General features: G+C 35.1%; 1 protein-coding gene across 20 annotated transcripts in view; it reads right to left on the reverse strand.

Annotated features, from left to right (window-relative positions):
- Positions 1–19,818, reverse strand: part of PPFIA2 (PTPRF interacting protein alpha 2) — a 508,377-nt gene that overhangs the window by 176,747 nt on the left and 311,812 nt on the right. For 18 of the 20 annotated variants that reach the window (XM_008004129.3, XM_008004144.3, XM_073020972.1 and 15 more), the window contains 2 exons: positions 12,510–12,674; positions 7,271–7,345 (listed from right to left, as the gene is read on the reverse strand). In XM_008004129.3, coding sequence (XP_008002320.1) covers positions 7,271–7,345; positions 12,510–12,674 — 240 coding nt within the window. The remainder of the gene's footprint in view (positions 1–7,270; positions 7,346–12,509; positions 12,675–19,818) is intronic. The other 2 variants (XM_073020973.1, XM_037987622.2) reach the window with 1 other exon arrangement.

A 19,818-nucleotide genomic window follows, 5' to 3' on the forward strand; every position in this document is an offset into this window, starting at 1 on the left:
ACCATATATCACTACATTGTTAACATATATTAATAAAACATAATATATCATTATGTTATCAATGTATTAACATGGCATATATCATATATGTATATATTATAGATGAGAACATATTACAAAAGTAATCATTATAATTGGGGCTTCACTTAGCAAGTTTAACCTTGCAGAATTATACAGCAAAAGAGAGAAGCGATAAGAACAGATAAAAGCCTACTGTAATATTTCAGGTGAGTATGCATGAAGACCTGAACTATTGCAATTTTAATACATATGAAAAAAGGTGAGAGTAAAAAGATATGGGGAACATTATAGACACAATTATATACATAAATTGAAACAATTGAAAGCAGAGAGTTAAGACAAATTCAAAGATAACTACATTTTCAAGTAGGAGGGAATAGTAGCACATTAGGAGAAATAACTTCTCTGGTCTCATTTGTAAAATAATAGTATGCACCTGCCAGCATTAGTGTACTGACATATATGTATTTAGCATGTACTGAGGGATTTAAATCCCTCAGTAAACATTAACTATGATTACTATTAAGTGCTCCATAAAATGATCTAGTATTAATGTCATTATGGACAATAAAATCTGACTCTAAAACGACTTTATTATTTTATTTGTTTATAAGAATAATGAAAAGTTATTAAAAATTCAAACACTACAGACACATATGGTCTATATACTTGCAAACAATGGAGAAAACAAATAATTAGAGTTTGGTATTTATATCTAAAACTTTTTCTATTCCTGTAATAATGAATTATTATTATTATTTATATTTGAAAAATATTGAGATTATTCTATGCAATTTCATTCTTTTCACATAGCAGAATGTTTGGGGGCTTTTTCCAGAAAAGAACACATAGTGGTTTTGTATTCTTTTTCATGAGACGACTCACTTCATTACATTAATGTGCCATATAGAATCTAAGAGGACATCAGGAAAACTAGGTGGCAATTCAGGCCCATCAGAGCATAAGGCACTTTTGTGTAAGTTAGAAAATGTACTCCCTACAGGTGGCTATGTCCTCCCGTGCATGTCTGGATTAGCAAACCCTGAACTAGATTTCAGCTCGCACTGGCCCCTCTGCTGGAAATTTGTAGGAGAGAATAATCTATACAATCATTAACAAAGCCCTGTGGAAATGCCAAAGGGATGTCTGAAATCTTTTGTGGGGCTCAGAGTAGTGCATACACCTTTAACTATAGATTTTAGTTTCTTTTCTACAGAAGTCATGGTTGAATTCCTGGATGTCTGGGAAGAATAGATGAGGGATCTATGAAAGAGATTATATAAAGAAAAGATATTAAGAGGTGATAACTCCAAACCCATCTGTGAGACTAAGACAAGTGGTAGGTGTGTGTGGGGAGACAGAGAGAGCCTCTCTCCATATATAATAATGATATATAGACGAGAGAATAAAGTCTATTAAAATGATATAATGATGATAGAATAAACTGTATAGTCTTTTCAGATTCTACATATGCATATATGTGTATGTATGAATATATCAAGATATCATTCACAATCTAAATCTGTTTTCTTAATTCTCCATTCTGAATTTGGGAATTGAATGAATTCAGAAAAAAATATTTGGATAAGGTTTTATATCTAAACGGTCACTATAACAACCAGAAACTCAGGAACCAAGCAGATTATCATAATGCGGCACCCTTACTCTTCAAGATGGCAACATGAACTCAGAAAACAAATAGATTGGAGTGTTAAGGGACACTTGTAAATACATTTTAAATTTAATTTAAAATCAGAAATATTGCCGGGTGTGGTGGGGCTCACACCTGAAATCTCAGTGCTTTGGGAGGCCGAGTTGGACAGACTGACCCCTGCAGTTCAAGACCAGCCTGAGCAACATGGCAAAACTTCATCTCTACAAAGAATACAAAAAAAATTAGCTGGGCATAGTGGCACACAACTGTAGTCCCAGCTACTTGGAAGACTGAGGTTTGAGGATCACCTGAGGCTAAGACGTGGAGGGTGCAGTGAGCCTTGATCGTGCCACTGCACTGCAGCCTTGGCCACAGAGTGAGATCCTGTCTAAAAAAAAAAAAAAAAAAAAAAAAAAAATTAAATCTGAAGCACCAAATAAAATTTCTCCAGCTCCTTGCTCATTTAGCCATATGCAGGACTTTTGCTCTGGTTCCTGATTATTTTCATCTATATTATATATTTGCCTTTGGCTCTTAATAATTTTTTAAACTTTCTTTTGCATGAAAATTTGCTCTTTGTTTTAAAAACTATCTTCTTCAGTTATTACCTCCAACATTCAAAAGTCACCTAGTTCTTATCCTAAAGCTGCTAATAGTATGAATTTTTCTAAACGTATTTGGTCAGGTTTCTAAATATATCTTGTTACCAACAATACAAGATGCTTTATTTACAGCGATTTCTTATACCAATTGCTGTTACTATAGAGAATCAAGAACTCAAACTGCAAGTGTCTTCTGATTTTTTTTGTATTTTATTTTGAAATATCAATTTTATTAAAAAGTTAAAGTTGACTTTTCTCCTACTTACTCTCTTAAAAGGATCACTGTTTATAAGCGATTTATGATTAGAAAACTAAAGTTAATTTTATCGCTGGGTTTGTGAATTTCTAAAGAGGGATTCAAGTCAAGACACATGGACATTAGTTAAAATCAACAACAAAACCAAAACATATGGAAGTTAATAATGAGCACAATAATTACTAACAGACATGATTTTTACTTATGCAAATGACTCTTATTTTTACAAATGATTTTAAGCAAAACAAAAAGCATTCAGAAAAGTCTGCAGTAGATATACAGGAATGTTAAGAAGTGAAGGGGTGGCCTGCCCCTCCACACCTGCAGGCGTTTCTCCTTAGGTGGAATGAGAGACTTGAGAAAGGAAATGAGACACAGAGACAAAGTATAGAGAAAGAAAAAGTGGGCCCAGGGGACCGGCGCTCAGCATACAGAGGACCCACCCCAGGCACCGGTCTCTGAGTTCTCTCAGTATTTATTGATCATTATCTTTACCATCTTGTAAAAAGGGAAGTGGCAGGATAATAGGATCATCGTAGGGAGAAGCTCAGCAGTAAGACATATGAATAAAGATCTCTGTGACATGAATAAGTTTAAGGAAAAGTGCTGTGCCTTGATGTGCATATGCAAACATCTCCATAAACCTTTTCAGTGCATAAAGAGCAGCATTGCCGCCAGCACGTCCCACCTTCAGCCCTACGGCAGTTTTCTCCTTTCTCAGTAAATAGAACAAACAATTGGGTTTTACACCGAGATGTTCCATTGCCCAGGGACAGGCAGGAGACAGATGCTTTTCTCTATCTCAACTGCCAAGAGGCCTTTTTCCTCTTATACTAGTCCTCCTCAGCACAGACCCTTCACGGGTGTCAGGCTGGGGGACGATCAGGTCTTTCCCATCCCACAAGGCCATATTTCAGACTATCACATGGGGAGAAACCTTGGACAATACCTAGCTTTCCTAGGCAGAGGTCCCTGAGACCTTTGGCAGTGTACGTGTCCCTGGGTACTTGAGATTAAGAGAATGGTGATGACTTTTAACAAGCATGCTGCCTTCAGGCACTTGTTTAACAAAGCACACCCTGCACAGCCCCAAATCCATTAAATCTTGAGTCACTACAGCACATGTCTCTTGCCAGGACAGGGTTGGGGGTAGGGTTACAGATTAACAGCATCTCAAATACAGAACAAAATGGAGTCTCTTATGTCTACTTCTTTCTATATAGACACAGTAACAGTCTGATCTCTCTTTCTTTTCCCCACAAAGAAGTAAAAATTTTATCTATGTAAAATCCAATGTACCACACTGCCTGTAGGAGACTATAATAATACTTGAGGGATAAAACTATATTCCAGAAACAGTCATAAATCTCTCCTCCACTTTTGTTCTCAAGGGTTGCTGTTCAATTTTATGTATAATTGAAGTAACTACTTAGTTGCTATTTCTGGAGCAAATTTTCAGAGCCTCACTTTGAGAGGGACTCTCCCTCTGTCGCCCAGGCTGGAGTGCAGTGGCGCGATCTTGGCTCACTGCAAGCTCCGCCTCCCAGGTTCACCCCATTCTCCTCCCTCAGCCTCCTGAGTAGCTGGGAATACAGGCACCCGCCATCATGCCCGGCCAATTTTTTTTTTTGTTTGTTTTGTTTTTGTACTTTTAGTAGAGACGGGGTTTTGAAAATAGGCCTTAGAAACTTAGAGACTTAGAAACTTATAGACTTAGAAACTTAGAGACTTAGAAACGTATAGACTTAGAAACTTAGAGACTTAGAGACTTAGAAACTTAGAAAGCTTAGAAAAGCCACACCAGGCTCTAAAGCACCCACCCAATGACCAGGTGGCCATCTAAAGCACCCGCCCAATGACCAGGAGGCCATCTAAAGCACCCGCCCAATGACCAGGTGGCCATCTAAAGCACCCGCCCAACGTCCATGTGGCTATCCAAAACACCCACCCAAAATTCCCGGAACTCAAACAGAAAAACGAGTCCGAGAAATACCCCGCGCGGGTTCAAACCAACTAATCAGAGTAAGACACCCTGCTCAGGCCATAACCTGCTCCAATCATCTTGCGCCTCAAGCTTTGTGAGTTTCTGTGGTTTTTGCCTTTATAAACTGTCTGTACTAGGCATTCGGGGTCCTGTGGCCAACTTCGGACATAGGACCCTAGCGCGCTAGCAATAAATCTCTCCGCTGTGACTTCCGTGTCAAGTGGTCTCTCACGGCGACCCCTGCCCAGGAAGGAATCTAAAAACTAGGTTCCAACAGTTTCACCATGTTAGCCAGGATGTCTGGATCTCCTGACCTCCTGATTCGCCCACCTCAGCCTCTCAAAGTGCTGGGATTACAGGCGTGTGCCACCACGCCTGGCCTATGGGACATTTTTATTTCAGCTTACTTTAGCCAAGTGGTCTCATCACGCCTTTGTTTATGACAAACATAAATTATTTCACGGTCATATTAAGCCATGCTTTTATATTAGTAGTCACCAAACTTTTTGTTTGTTTGCCCTTATCAATGAAATATTTTGAGAAATGCTTCCAAAATGAATGTATATTTTATCACACATAAAAATCACAATTAACATTAATAAAATATAATATGAATATACATTTAACATTTTTTCCCCGATAGTTCCAGGAACAAGTACACTCCATCCTGAAGATAATTTATCAACTCCATCTCTTTAAAAGACTGCATACTCCTTGTCATTACCTATTACTCCAGAGGTTCTTTTCTTCCATTATGAATGAGAGGTACCAATCTCTTATTTCTTTTTCTTTGCTTTTTTTTTTTTTTCAAACCATCCTGTTTACTAAGCTAAATCTGGTCATCAAAAAGCTTTCTTTCCTTTTTAAAAATGGCTATTTCACCATTTATGCTTTTAACACTACTAGCCTTTAATTCACATAGAATTTACTCTCCTTCTAGCTGCAAGTCCATTATTTCTAAAGGTTAAATTGTTATGGCTGGGACAAACAAAAGCATATATACACTCATTTAATTAATCTAGCTTATTTTAAAGAACAAAAGAATGGCTAGGTGCAGTGGCTCATGTGTGTAATCTCAGCACTTTGGGAGGCCGATGGTTGGATCATGAGGTCAGGAGTTCAAGACCAGCCTGACCAACATAGTGAAACCCCATCTCTACTAAAAATACAAAAATTAGCCAGGCGTGGTGGTGGGTGCCTGTAATCCCAGCTACTAGGGAGGCCAAGGCAGGAGCATCCCTTGAACCCAGCAGGTGGAGGCTGGAGTGAGCCAAGATCGCACCACTGCACTCCAGCCAGGGCAACAGAGCAAGACTCCGTCTCAAAAAAAAAAAAAAAAGAAGTTTATACTGACAAGATTTATTGAGTGGTTTGAAACTGTGTATTTGTCTGTATGCATAATGTATATGTAAACATCATCTTGTTATAAATTCCTTTATAGGACTTATCATTACTGATCTTAGCCTTATATCTTTTTATAAATCTATTTATATTTACTTATTTTATTGATCCATAATAGATGTACATACTTTGGAATACTTGTGATAATTTGATACACTTACATAATGTGTAAAGATCAAATCAGGTTATTTGGAATATCTACCACATTAACTATTTATCTTTACTTTTTGCTAGGAACATTTAAATTACTGTCTTCTAGTTATTGTGAAATGTACATTAGATTAATGTTAACTATAATCAATCTACTGATCTATCAAACACTAAGTCATATTTCTTCTATCTAACAGAAAATTTGTACTCATTAATCAACCCTTTCATTATTCCCTCCCCTCTACCCTTGCTTATTTAAGAGTATTTTGCTAAGTTATATTAGTATGTCCAATACTAGTAATACCAATATTACATTACTGGAATAAACTTCTAGGAAAAAAGCAGCCTTATAAATGTCAGAGAAAAAGAGAGATGGGACTATTTTAATGGCTGACACAGGTTAAATTTGCTTATCTCTATATATCTATATATATGTAAAATGTCATTTGATCTATATAAAATCAATCAAATGTACCACACTGCCTATAGGAGACTATAATAATACTTGAGGGATAAAACTAGGTATTATATATATATTTTATATATATATATATAGAGAGAGAAATATGTATAGACAGATAAACGTATATACAAACAAATTTATTTACTCTCTCTATATGCCTAATTATCCAAGATAATTTGTGCACTAAAACCCAAGAGAAGTAAAATCTTCCAAAGAGAAAATAACTCTATAAATCTTGAAAAGATGATTGAAAATACTTTTTTTGGAGTTGTGAAGAGTAGTGGAAGTGGATTCAGTGATGTCACTAAACATGAGTACAGTGCTTTTAGAAGATAAGAATAGGCAGGACCTGAGCAGAAGTATATCTCTCTAAGGAGTTCACTTTTATTTGTAGCATTTTCTAAGTTTAACAGTTATTTGATATGTGTTCCCATTTTGGAGCTGTGTTTTCCTTCTTGAAAGGACTGACGCTCTGCCTGCAGTCTTTCTAAATCTTCATCTCACTAGCTCGCATGTCACTAGCTCTTGATAATTTTCCTTTTGTCTAGTAGTGACACATATAAATGACCGAAAATCAGAAAGCAAGACTCTGGTAACTAATTTCAACAAGCCTTGTTCAATGGCATAGACAGCATGTAATTTATTTTTAGTGACACTATTAATAAAAGTGACGTGAAACACAAGGGATGTAATGTCAGCGATATTGCACCTCAAAAGAGGAGAAAGTGTGGCATGTTACCTCCTGATTAGCAGCAGCTAGTTCTTCTTCCAGTGCAGAGACTCTTTCTAAAGAAACCCTCAGTCGCTCCCTTACCTAGAAGAAAAATCAAAATATGTGCAGTAATGTACATCCCATACATATTAAACTGTGCCGAATCCATCATTAACATCATCAGAGACAGTCAATTTGACAAATTATTAAAGAAGTATTTATATCCCTATGTGCTCCGAATACTAAACCTGGCAAAAATACAATGAATGCATTGCCACCTCGTATTGTCACTATATCAAGGGATTTCCTTGTAAGCAAATCCTTTTGGTAGTTCCCTCATAGAGCTTCAGGTGGGGCTGGAGATTGACTTGTCTTGCTTTGAATTCTGATTCATAGTAAGCGGATACAAAGTTTAAAAGTATATTATGAATTCATCTGAAAAATAGTCACTGACTAAGCGTGACAAATAGGAAAAAAAAAAAAAAATACCCCACCTTTTTCTCTACTTCTGTAAAATAACAAGTAAATTTTCATTTGGTAAATAGTATCTAACTTCAAAAATAATTTGCCTGACGGAAAGGCCTTTTAAAACCTGAAAAGTGTTCTTTGCTTCTATGTTTTGTATGAATTAGAGGTCTATTTTGTTTTTGGGGAACTGTAAAGTATTTAAGTATTTTGGAATTTCCAACTAACTTTCAGATATCAAAGGTTAAACCATTGTATTTTATAGAACCAAAATATCTGTATATTTTAGTTTGAAAGTCATAATTTATGCTTGCTTCTTACATAACTGAAACTCAAAGAAGTATTTCTTTGATCCTTGCTTTCTTAGAACTTCTAAAATTGTTTTAGTTGTTATATGTTTAGATCTATAGATATGTCTTGATATATATATTACATAAATGTATTATATTTATAACAATTCATAGAAATAAATATTGCTGAATTAAAATGAATGACCACAGCAGTTTAATTTTACCTAAAAAATCAAAAAAACTTTATAGCTTTAACTTAAGATGCAATTCATGGTGGGTTTTCAATTATTTATAAATTAACATAGATTTTTCATGGGAATGCCATAGTATTTGTGCAGTTAAGATGTATTTTAATATATAATTATATTCCTATGAGCTTTCATTTTGTTAACTTACTGACAGTATATTTTAATAAATGGTATTTTTCTCCTCTAATAAGATTTAACTGGGAATAGAGATTAAATTTATAAAATATGTAAAAACCCAGATACATAAACAAATTTAAGTTGGAATTATAATATTATTTTTCCAGTTAGCAAACAAACAAAAAGTCAGTAATGACCTATTATCCTAGAATCTAATTAAGAATTTTAAAAAATCTAAATCACATTTTAGTATTGTATTATGATACCACATATATTCAGATGAATGGATGCATTTAATTTCTGAAACAGACCATGAATCAGCAATAACAATATCCAAGTAGGGGTTTTAATATTAATTATATTTTATTATGCTCAAATTCTCTAAAAACAGTAATACACACATAAATGGAGACTTGATGTCTAAAACAGTTGCACAGGATCTTTCATCATATTGAGCTAGAGATTAACTGCCAAGTATCATTCCTGTTAGACAAATATCCAATTGTTAACAAATACATAGAATTAATGCTGATTAATAACCAAACACTAGTTACATAGCAGGAAATATTTGATGATTTGATTTGGAGAATGCTTTTTTATGAATTTTGAATACATGAAAAAGCAGCAAATATCCTGAAGCCATGAAAATGAGCAGGACAGCTGATGTGTGGAATGCATATATCAAAAAAGGTTTCAACAGACGTGTGATGTTTACCAGGGATTCCCATATTCTAAAATACCAACTGTAAGATACTGGTGTTCTGAAGAAGGCCTAGTAAACCTGGTTAATGAGAACAGCAATAAGAAGCAATCTAAATATGGTAATAATCTCACCATACACAAGCTTGATCATATCACACTTAAACTGCTGTAGAGAGAGGAAGTTACCATATTTTAAAATATTGACACATTAAAATCTCTCTAAGTCATTTACATCATGTAAGAAATGGTTGAATCTAGCTTATGTGGTAGGTTAAAATATCTTTCTGACTTTCTTTTGCTAAACTTAAACTCTTAGAACTATTCCAAACTGTTTTCTATTTACTACAATTTAAGCGTTTATATTTTCATTATAGTGAGTTTTTAAGGAATAAAAATTATCATATTTACCCAACAATATGAAAATAAAAGAATAATTTCTCATATATTTAGAATAGTGGTTTACAAATTGAGATTATGTTGTCCATGAAGTAATAAATCTAAAACTATTTTACAAGAAAATAAAAAAAAAATTCTGAATATATTTTGAGTTATGTTATAAATTTAAAAATTGCTGCTGTGAATGTCAATAATGCAAACTGAAATTAATATATGGCCGGGTTGCATTTGGGGAATTATCACTCCTACAACAGAAAATATTTTTGAGGAAACCTCCTCAGACCAGAAGCTCTAATTCATTTTTGACCCTGTGATATTTGATAATGAAAATATATAAGGATGGTATATATATTTAATTTGTTTTGGTTTACATTTCCTATACATGTCTGATACGGTTTTTTTCTAATAGTCAATGATTTCTGAGTAATTGAAAAACACAACTATATTTTCTCATAACTGTAGTTCTCATTCTACAATTTAGTGGCTATATAAATAATTGGACATTAATAATGAAAATTATGAATCACTGCAACTCTACAGCTATGCTCAATCCTTGTAGAGTTTATTTAGTTCTGCATATGTACTAATCCCTCTATGATAAAGTTGTTTGTTTCTTGTTCCCAAGGTATGGTTAACTGCATCTTTTTCTAACTTTCTATATATATAGTATTACTTGTTTACATATCTATATCCACATCCCTCGTCATCCCTGTGAGAAGCTGTGAGTTACTCTTAGGAAAATTGTCTGTGAAGGCACTTAGACACATATGAGTTCCTTGATAACTAAATGAAATGCTATTTTAAACAAGCATCTGGATCAAGAATAATACCAATATTTTTACTTGGTTTGAATTTTTATAAAATACAGATATTTACTCCTGTTAATAACAATATTCATAAATGTCCACTGAGGTCTTGCCATACGCTAAGCACTAGCTGAAAGCTTTGCATATCAGATCATATCTAATCCTCATGACAACTCTGAGGTCAGTACTAGTATTATCTTAATTCAAGATAAGAGGTAATTGATGCTTTCAGAATGAATGGTCAAGTCACTTGTCCAGATCTGTCTGACTCTAGAGTCCCAACTCATAACATGTCTTCTTTAGGCCACTGAGCATTACTTGTTGATAATCAGTCCAGTTGTCCCTGAACTCACCAATGTTCAGGATACCTCTGGTGAGTTAATACATATTATTACAGCTCCTATGGCCATATGATAGAACAACTCATTTAGTCACTAAACCCACTGAACTTCTATAAAGTAAATTATATGTAGATTAAGTTGTACAACAGCCATTTTCTTCTTAAATGTAATCACATGACCAGGTTATTTGTCTTAAATGTTGTTTATTACCTCTATTCTGATAAATAATCAGTCTTTTGTAAAAGCATCCCTCACTTAAGTGATATGGGAATGCTTATAGGAAACATCTCAAATCATACATTCTCTAGTACCTTCATTTAAGTCATCTCAAACTCTTGAATTTTCTCTGAAGAGGTCCTTCTCTTCTTACAGTTTTGGGTTATTTTCTGTGTGAGTCCTGCTGCTTAGAGTGTATTTCCGTGCTTAAAAAACCCTTAATCATTCTTTAATACCTAGATCAAATGCCACCCTTTCTTGAAGACATCCTTGTCTTTGTCATTACTCACAGTCATAACCTTTTCTGTGACTACATATTGTGATGGAAATATGTCTTTTTTGAATTGTTTTTCATTGATATGTGAATTCCTAGCACTAACTCTGAACTTCTCAGTCATAATGAGAATATCTTATTTATCTCTGTGTGTCAAACATCTGCCATGGAGTCTGACACATACTAAAAATTCTATACATATAAACTCTTGCAAATTCTTAGCACTTTTATAAAAAAGAGGAAATATAATATGAAACTAAATGTTGAATATTAAATAATTATTTGATGTCATATTTAGCAAGAATTTTTATATAATATTCATTTCTGTTTTATTCAAAATAATTCTTATACTAGTCATCTCTCATTGCTAAAATAAAAATGAGATACAATTTCTTCTTAATACTCTAGAAGGCAGAATTATAATTATCCTTACATACACATTCCACATAATCCCCTGTTCTCAGAACATCTGAAATACCAATGATAAAAATATAAATGTATATAAATATTAAATAGAACAAAAATGTCTGCATGCTTAAAAACTATATATAACTCGGAAATAATCCCTAGTTTGGATTTTAATGCTCAGAACTTGTCAGATACTTTACAATGAAGTGTCCCAATTTCCACTCTAACTCCTAAAGCTTTATTGATTTTTGTGAGTTCAGTCTTTGAAATTTCACAAAATTGAAATCATGTCATAAGCCATCCTAATCTCCAAAGAATATTATCATCCTATTGGTTTATATATGTCAGTAGAACTTATTTGAGTAACAGCTAAGAGAAGCTTACAGCTACTTTTAAAAATATCTAAACACAAATTTTTCTACTAATACCTTATGATGTTACTTGCAGAGGCTCTTCAAATGAATATTTAAAACTAAGATATTAGAGACATTAGAAAATCAGATGCTTCTAAAATAAATGTCTAAAAGTTAAAGTACATCCAATTTGCACTTCAAAATAGATATAATTTTCAGTTAGTGGTCTCTTATTTTGGAATCTATAGAGAAAGACCAGGGTTTGAGAGAGAGAGAGAGAGAGAGACAGAGAGACAGACAGAGAGAGAGAGAGAGAGAGAGAGAGAGAGAGAGAGAGAGACTCAATAATAATATTAAATGATACAACATTTTGAATGCCATCTGAAGTGGGGTTATAATGTACCATAATAGAAGTCTAATTCTGGTAAGTCATAGATTCAGCGGCTTAGAAAAAGAAGATGTTTATGAATATTACCAACATCCACACGGTAATCCATTTTCACTTAAAAAAAAATGATTTTTCATATAACTCAAATGTGTTCCTCAACTGACTGACTTTAGAAGTCAGGTGAGTCAATGGGTGAAGACAAAGAACTTGATGATGATGACAGAAGTGTAGTTAAGCTTGAAATCTTTTGTCCATACTATACCTTTTCATCCAAGGCCTTGTGGTGCTCAAACAAAGATTTCAGTGCCTTGAGAACTTCAACTTCACTGGATACTCCTGAGGGAGACTGGGCTTGCCGTTTTACCACCGTCATTCTTAGTGACCTTTCATGTCGTGACACAAGGCACTCCAAATGCTCCAGTAATAGCTATTGGGTTTAACAGAAAATGCAATTATCTTCTGAATACAAGTCAGGAACACTTTCAAATGACTTCCCCCTTAAAACACTGCAAGCTTACATAGTATCTAATGTTAGTTGCAGGTTACACTGCAAGTGGCAACAAAGAAGCACAGACCTGTTTAAAACAGGGTTTATAAAGATAAATTGTATCATATAACAAGTTACTGAATTTAAAAATGTAATGCAAATGTTATGCAGTCCTTTTAGCAAATTTAATACTTTCAGTATGGATTCAGCAGAAATAGAACACTTGACAAAATATGTATGTTAGTGATGAAAGAACATTGCTTGATGTATCAGGACCTTTTTAGAGGATGACAGTGAAAGTCAAAATTTATTTCATTTACATATGGCCATTAAAATTATTTGAGTTGAATAAAATGAGCATAATCATTATAATGTTAATTTAGCTTAAATAATCCCATGGTTTTATTCACAATTATTCTTTAGATTAGATTATAGAAAAATATTTTCAACCAATTAGAACATAGTAACTGAGATTCTCAATTGTCAGTTCGGGAAAGGAAGTTAAGGAAATAGTTTTGAATTGTCTATGTTAGAATCTATGATTTCCCAGGGTAGCCTCTGGGGCCATGACAGAGGTGGAGGGAAAGTTCCTGAAGAGTTTCCAGGATGTTTCAGGTTCTACACTCTTAGCTCTTGCCAGAGAAGATCTGCTTTGAAATGTTTTGTGAATTGGGGTTCCATATTTGTTTTCATTTCAAAAGGAAGTTCTACTGCTAAAACCAAAGATACATGAGAAGAAAATCAGAAACTGCTTGATTATTATCAGTTATTGTAATTTTACTAGTAAATAACCACACACAACTGGTAAGCATTACAAGAAAGCTCTTCGGAAGAATAGTGAAAAGCATAAGCTAACAAGTGGTGTCTACTTATGCAAAATAAAGAAAATAAAGCAGAAATTACCCAAACGAAAGATTTTAAAACAGATATAAGACACTGAAGGTGGAAAGAAGGAAAGAAAACAACTTTCCTTTTTTCCAAGACATTTTCTAAAAGTTTAATTGTAAAGAAAAATTTTGGTCTTCACTATACCACTGTTAGATTCAGTGTCACGTATTAGTATCATAGTTTTTGGTTGATTTCTCTACATTTGCTGTCACTAATTATGACTCAAAATGTTAGAAAACTTTGCCATTATTGGGCACAAAGAACACCAATATCTGAGACACTAAACATATATAAATCAGTAGATAAGAGTCATATTTAGGGGTCAACATAATATTAGTAGTTTTTCAGTATGAAAATGACCTGAAATTTTCCAGGAGCCCTTTAACATTTATCAATCTCTGATTGATAAATTATGGTATTCTATTCTCTCGAATTCTACAGATACATGTATCCATGCATAAATCCAAACTGCTTTACACAGGTTGTGGAGATTTACATGAACTTAATAATGCCTACTTTTCCAGTGTCATCTGATGTCAATCTTTCCCTGGCAAACTATGTTCCAGCTTTCCTGGCCTACTTTTAGCTCCTCAGTATGTCAAGCCTTTGCTTATGCTGTACCCTCTGCCTAAAGTACTCCTTCTTTGTTCCTCATTTAACCAGCTCTTTCCCATTGTTTGTCTCAGCTTAAACATCATCTCACAACAAGGCATTTGCTCACTACTGCCTAAGGTAGTTTCTCCTTTTCCCCACCTCCACAAGTCTCTATTTCAATCCCTTACTAATTTTTTTTTCCAGACTATTTCATGATGTGCAATTTAAAGAAATCGTTCTACTAAATTTCATTCTATTTTCCCATTGCAATAAAAGCTCCAAGAGAGTTGGCACAGTGTCTGCCTTAATCCTCTTGATTCTCTCTGAATTTGGGTGTTAGCTCAATTCACAACATCTATAGGTATGCAATTAATATTTGCTGAGCGGATTAAAATATTAATAAATGAGTTAAATTTACATACGTCATATAGTTTTATATGTTTCCATACAGGTTTGGCCTATATGAAAGCTAAGCTTGTGGTCATGGTTAATTGGCATTATTTCCCAAGAGCTTAGGCTAATTAACATTATTATGTACATCTATCCTTCAATCTGATGACATAAATAATGAAACCTTTATAATACAATGAAAACTGCTTTTTTCTAATTGTAAATTAGAGGCATCTTGTTTAATACAGTAATTCATTAAACATATCAGCATCTAATTTTGCACAGTACAGTGTAAGATTTAGAAATATAAAATACCCACTCTCTAGGAAAAGAAACACAGTAATGATGCTATAAAGGACATCCGTTTTCAGAGACAACTTAAATCTTTTAATCACACTCTTTGCATTTGGCAAATGGAACTTTTAACTGCTTCTCCCTACCCTCATGCCCTCATTGTCTCTTTACCCAGCTTAAAGTTAACAATTCAGTATTTGTAAGCACTCTCTTTCATGCTCCCTCAATTTCTAGAATCTGATCACTTGCCACTACATCCACTGCTAACATTTGTGTCCAAGACCTACAATCTCCCCCTGAATTATAATGGCTCTTTAACTGGTTCTCCTGCTTTCAGCCTTTCATATTCAGGCTATTCTCAAAACACTATTTAAGCTAAAATGTGAGTTAGGTCATTTATACTTCTGCTCAAATTTTTAATGTCTTCTTATTGGGCTCAAGTGAAAGCCAAACTCATTATACGTCCCAAAGAGATCTCAATTTTCTGAACTCATCTCCTATTTTTCTTCTTGCTCATTCCGGTATAGCTATGTTGGCTGCCTTGTAGTTTTTTGTTTGTTTAGTTTTGTTAATTTTGCTTTTAACATGTTAAACATCCATGTCCCCACAACAGGGGCTTTGTACTTCTTATTTTCTCTAACTAAAACATTCTCTTTCAGATATCTATATGACTATCTCACTTCACCATCTCTTTCATGTTTTAACTCAAATGCCACTTTTCAATGAGACTTTCCCTGGTTACCTACAACATTGGATATCTCCTTCCTAGCTTTGTTTGTTCTTCTTAGCGTTTGTCCCTATCTAATGTCATATTTATTTATGTATTTTTCTTGCTTACTATCTGTCTTTCAAAACTTAATGTAAGGTCAATAAGGAAATACATTTTTTTTTTTTTTTTTTTTTTTTTGAGACGGAGTCTCGCTCTGTCGCCCAGGCTGGAGTGCAGTGGCGCAATCTCGGCTCACTGCAAGCTCCGCCTCCCGGGTTCACGCCATTCTCCTTCCTCAGCCTCCGGAGTAGCTGGGACTACAGGCGCCCGCCACTGCGCCCGGCTAATTTTTTTCTATTTTTTAGTAGAGACGGGGTTTCACCATGGTCTCGATCTCCTGACCTTGTGATCCGCCCGCCTCGGCCTCCCAAAGTGCTGGGATTACAGGCGTGAGCCACCGCGCCCGGCGGAAATACATTTTTTAATCTATTTTGTTCATGCTGTATCTTTAGTGCCTAGAAGATTGGCATATGGTAGATGCTCATGTATACTTACTGAATGAATGAATAAGTACTGATTAAAGCAATAGTATGTATCTTTATTGGCAAAATTCTTCAGAGAAATGGATATCTGGGATGTTTGACCTGAAGAGGTTTGACAGAACTAATAGTTAGATTAGCATCAAAAGAAGGAAGATTGTCTTCTATGGTACATGGAGGTGAGATAGTTATATAAATAATCACCTGAGTTCTCTGAAAATGGGGTGCCTGTGTAAGTAAGACTTTGATGGATTGAGTCATAGCTACAATAGACCATTTGAAAGGCATGAGGAATATAAGGACAATGAAGTGAGCAGAATGTTTTGAACTGCACTGAAGGGTTTAAAGAAAGAAAATGACAAGCTTAAGGTTTTAAATTCTAGGTCAAGGCTCAGTTAGAGAACGCAAGAGGTGCTATGGCTGCTCATGATAGCCTCTTATTAAGATCCCAAAACATAACAGAAAGAAAATAAAAAATCTAATCTAAGGGAGGTCACTGAATTACAATACATGATAATTTCACAGCCTTGCCAGGAATCTTATGTAGAAATCTTGCCATCACTCTAAGAAAAAAAGCAGGCACCCCAAGAACTATAAAATGGACATTTGGAAAGATTCAGATGTGTCTGAGTTACCCTGATACTCTCAATCGCAATGAGTCTTCCTGATTCTGTGATGAATCCAGTTCTATCTGTCTTAATGGTCACGTAATGACTTCACTTAAAGCAGTTATCTTATAAGAAGAAGCCTCTGCTCATCATGTTCCACCACAAACACCTCTTTCTGCCTCCAGACTTCTAAAATATGAAGAGGTAAATAACAAGGTCTAACCTAAAAAGAGAAGGATTTCAAATCAATAGACCTGTATGCTTTTGCTAATTTGTAGTTTCAGAAATCTGGAAATATATGTAGATGCTAATATTACTGAAACAGAAAGAGGGGGACAACATTTTTTGATCTGGTTAAATTAATCAATATGACGATGTTTTTTCAGATAATCCAAATTAAACTTTGATGTCAAACACCAAAAAGTGGTTTTAATTGTTTGTTTCATTGGTTAACTAAAACATAAACTCAGTGGTGGCTGAAAACAAGTGAGTAAAAGCCAAAAATTCATTGGGTAGAAGGTAGAAGGAAACTGATGATTTATAGAGTTAAAAATGGCAAATTCAGCTCACCCCCAGCTATTTCCCTTGAGATGACCAAAGTGACACTATCTTCACTAAGGCATTGGGAAATAGATTGGAAAAAAGGCAACACATGACCTACAAAACTGCCAGAACAGCAGTTCTTTACAGATAAAGAATAAAAATGGAGAGATGCTAGTCCTAAAAGGAACCCTTTGATTTCTCTGGGGATGACAGAATTCTGCAGTGGCAGAGGCTAAGTAATAGCAATTAACTACCTAAGCAATTAACTTACCTAAGTTATGTGTGGTTACTATAATAGGCAGAATGGTTTGATCCATTGGGATCTTTGTGATAGCTAATTGATTATAGAGTTGTTAATAAGACATCAAGAATTAGGTTGTATTAATAAAGTAATATTAATAATAAAATCCCTAGACCTGGGGGAATAATTTTTTACTTGAGTCACCTGGTAAACTGTCTTGGCCTTCTCCAAATCCTATACCTGAGTCAGTTTACAGTTAGAATTTTTTTTTTTTTTTTGAGATGGAGTCTCGCTCTGTCACCCAGGCTGGAGTGCAATGGTGAGATCTCGGCTCACTGCAAGCTCTGCCTCCCAGGTTCACACAATTCTCCCGCCTCAGCCTCCTGAGTAGCTGGGACCACAGGACCCCACCACCTTGCCTGGCTAATTTTTTGTGTTTTTAGTAGAGACGGGGTTTCACCATGTTAGCCAGATGGTCTCAGTCTCCTGACCTCATGATCTGCCTGCCTCAGCCTCCCAAAGTGCTGGGATTACAGGTGTGAGCCACCACTCCCAGCCTACAGTTAGATATTTGTAAAAAATTCAGGTGAGTTTGTATAGTCATCAATTTTTTTTACTGTCCTGCTATTGAGACATGGGGGTCTATGTCCCCTCCCATTAAATTTGGGTGGACTGGTGACTGTTTTGACCAACAAAGTATGGCAGAAGTCACATTTTGTGATTTCTGGGCTTAGGTCCTAAAAGGCCAGGCAGCTTCCAACTGGTAGACCAGAACGTTGGCTCTGAGGTCCCTGAGTTATCATCTAAGAAGTCTAAGTATTCCAAGACTGTTATGATGGACAGGCCATGTGTAGGTTTTCTTGTGTGCAGTTCCAACTGAGTCTGCCTGTCCTTCAGCTATTCCAGCTCAGGCACCAGACATGTGCATGAAGAATCCGCTTCACAAGCAAATCTTCCTAACCCCAAATATTTGAGTCATCCCCTGCAAATGGTTTGCTAGAACAGATGTCTTCTGGTTTTGGGAGCTGATTGTTAATTTTAATTTTCAGGAGTTTTGTGAGCTGGTAGTTAAGCGCAATCATTATGCCTAAATTGCATAAGCTTATAATTAAATAAAAATATTTTTAAGAGATAGTATACATTTCAAGTATATTAATTCCTAATTATTTTTATTACATTTCACTATTATCTATGCTCCTTAGATTATTTACATCTATTTTACCTAAAAGGTAGAAATACTACATAATGGTTCAGCACTGTGAATTTTTTCCCAACTTGGCATTGAGTAACATCAACATAGCTTGAAATCAACCATGGTGGAAATATTTACACCAGGGAAATTGGCAAACACCAGAGATCAGTGCTTTTATTTTGCTAACAAAAGAAATGATTTATCAACACATCATTGTCACCAGTCATCTTGGCTGAGACCCCAAATATTATAGATCAGAGAAGGGCCATCCCCACTGTTCTTTTTCTGAATCCTTGGCCCAGGAGAGTCTATGAGCATATTAAAATGCTGTTTGGTGTCATTAAGTTTTTGGATAGTTTGTCATATCATGATAGATAATCAGAAAACCTTCTCCCAAAGGATCTGTAACTATTAGAGTCATAGTATTGAGGAAAACAAAATATCAAAATTTCTTGAATATCACCTCTGAGCTAGGACTAATTTTCTGGTCCTCACTCTGTAAGAGTCTTTCAGTAACCTGGTGGACAAACTGATTTACCTTGTAGATATCAGCCTATTTCATTTGTCATTTTTCTCAGTGTGCATAAAGAAGTGACCATGGTTTCAGGGTCATAAACCTGACAAAATGGGCTTCCCATGATTAAGACTGATGGAGTTACCACCATGGCGGAGGCCCAGCAGTAAGGTGCAGCCATCTAACTTGAGCCCTGCCATGATAAAATACAGCTGGAGACCAGTTATTCGCCATGAAGCAAGCATATTACATCAAATCCTTTCTATTAAACAGAAAGTAGTTTTTCTTCACTGTAATAAACCCCTTTTTTTGGATATGGATTTGCCTTCTCTGATGGCTGTATTTCTACCAGAAACACCATCTTTTTTTTTTTTTTTTTTTTTTTGATAGAGTCTCGTTCTGTCGCCCAGGCTAGAGTGCAGTGACTGATCTCAGCTCACTGCAATCTCTGCCTCCCCGGGTTCACGCCATTCTCCTGCCTCAGCCTCCTGAGTAGCTGGGACTACAGGCACCTGCCACCACACCCGGCTAAATTTTTTTTTTTTTTTTTTTTGAGATGGAGTCTGGCTCTG

The sequence above is a fragment of the Chlorocebus sabaeus genome, chromosome 11, assembly GCF_047675955.1.
Source record: "Chlorocebus sabaeus isolate Y175 chromosome 11, mChlSab1.0.hap1, whole genome shotgun sequence".
In the NCBI taxonomy this organism is placed as follows: Eukaryota; Metazoa; Chordata; class Mammalia; order Primates; family Cercopithecidae; genus Chlorocebus; species Chlorocebus sabaeus.